At 37.5% G+C, this 1,575-nt stretch overlaps 1 protein-coding gene across 1 annotated transcript in view; it reads left to right on the top strand.

Moving 5' to 3' along the window:
- LOC101861858 (protein kinase C delta type) overlaps positions 1 to 1,080 on the top strand; it is a gene marked incomplete in the record, with an annotated part of 96,916 nt that extends 95,836 nt beyond the window's left edge. Inside the window, 1 exon segment of the mRNA XM_013089957.2 lies at positions 852 to 1,080. Within this exon segment, the coding sequence (XP_012945411.1) occupies positions 852 to 1,001 (150 nt within the window).
- Positions 1,081 to 1,575: the final 495 nt, after the last annotated feature.

Raw genomic sequence — 1,575 nt, 5'->3', positions numbered from 1 at the left:
AATAAATATAATAATTCCTAAAAATAACAACAACAAACCATATTCTGTCTGTTCCTTTCCATCTCTCCATTATCTCACTTTTTTCACTTAAAGAAAAAAACCCCAAAGAACACCACCCAGTATCCAAGGGAAACAACCAAACGCGGCTTTCTTATTCAAGACAGTGATATAAAACTCGAGATGCTTTCTCAAACTTGTTGACTAAGTAGTGTTGTCCTTACCCTTCGAGGCTGATTTGTTAATGTTCTTGGTTTTAAAAAAAAGCTTATGGTCATTATGATTGATGGTGCTCAAGGCTGAAACTCTATTTAATCTGATTTACCTCCACTCCCATTCACTCACACACACACACACACACGCGCACACACACACACACACACATGCGCACACACACACACACACACACACACACACACACACACACACACCTAGCACTTACCTTTCCACACTACACTACACAGCTTGCTATCCTATAATGTTCATAGATGGTGATATTTCACATTTTATTTTTCAGAGAAAATTGCCTGTGATATTTCAATATTTATCTTTCCCAGAAAAGCGGCTGTGACATTTCCAACTTTTTATCTTTCACAGAAAAGCGCCATTGACATTTCACCTTTTATCTTTCACTTTTCACCGTTTATCTTTCACAGAAAAGCGCCATTGACATTTCAAATTTTATCTTTCAACTTTCACCATTTATCTTTCACAGAAAAGCACCTTTGACATTTCAAATTTTATCTTTCAACTTTCACCGTTCATCTTTCACAGAAAAGCGCCATTGACATTTCACCTTTTATCTTTCACATTTCGCCTTTTATCTTTCACATTTCACCGTTTATCTTTCACAGAAAAGCGCCAGTGACATTTCCAACTTTGACTCTGACTTCACGGCAGAGAAGGCACAGCTGACCCCACCCGACGCAGCGCTCCTGAAAACCATGAACCAGCACGTCTTCAAACACTTCTCCTTCACCAGCCACGACGCTCTGCGCTCATGATGACCATGATGTTGTGTATTGCTCGTTGTACAAAATCTGTCCTCGTTAATTAATTAAATTAAATCATGCATTATGAACACACCTGCTTTCCTCTTCTTTCATCTTCTTTATTATTGTTAAAACACAAAAAACCCCGATATGAATCTATTCACTACTTTCATTTCTGAATTATTAGCATTTTTAGCTGTGTGATAATTATTCTAATGGTTGAAAAGATGTATTATAATTATTGTTACAATACTTGACAGATTTATCTTTGTGTATGTATGTTTTTGTTGTGCTGGTAGTATTTGTATGAAATATTGCTACAAATGCGTGGTTGTCCTTTGTCCACACCTTCCCATTTGCTTTCATGGTTTGACGCCTCTTAGGCCTACAGATATTGGGCTGAAAAATATGTGGCTCGATGCTGTGGAATCAGGCGCTTGTCTATTTTTGGACTTATATTATTGGAGTTACTGGTATCACCTTAAAGCTTGTCCATTTGTCTTACTTTTGATGAAAAGAATATCTTGGATATAAGTCGAGATATTGGCGATTGAAGGAGGTGGGGTTCGTCTGGTTTCAGAGGTAA

This window comes from Aplysia californica, unplaced genomic scaffold, assembly GCF_000002075.1.
Source record: "Aplysia californica isolate F4 #8 unplaced genomic scaffold, AplCal3.0 scaffold01090, whole genome shotgun sequence".
Classification (NCBI taxonomy): Eukaryota; Metazoa; Mollusca; class Gastropoda; order Aplysiida; family Aplysiidae; genus Aplysia; species Aplysia californica.
This window is presented reverse-complemented; position numbering and strand designations above follow the sequence as displayed.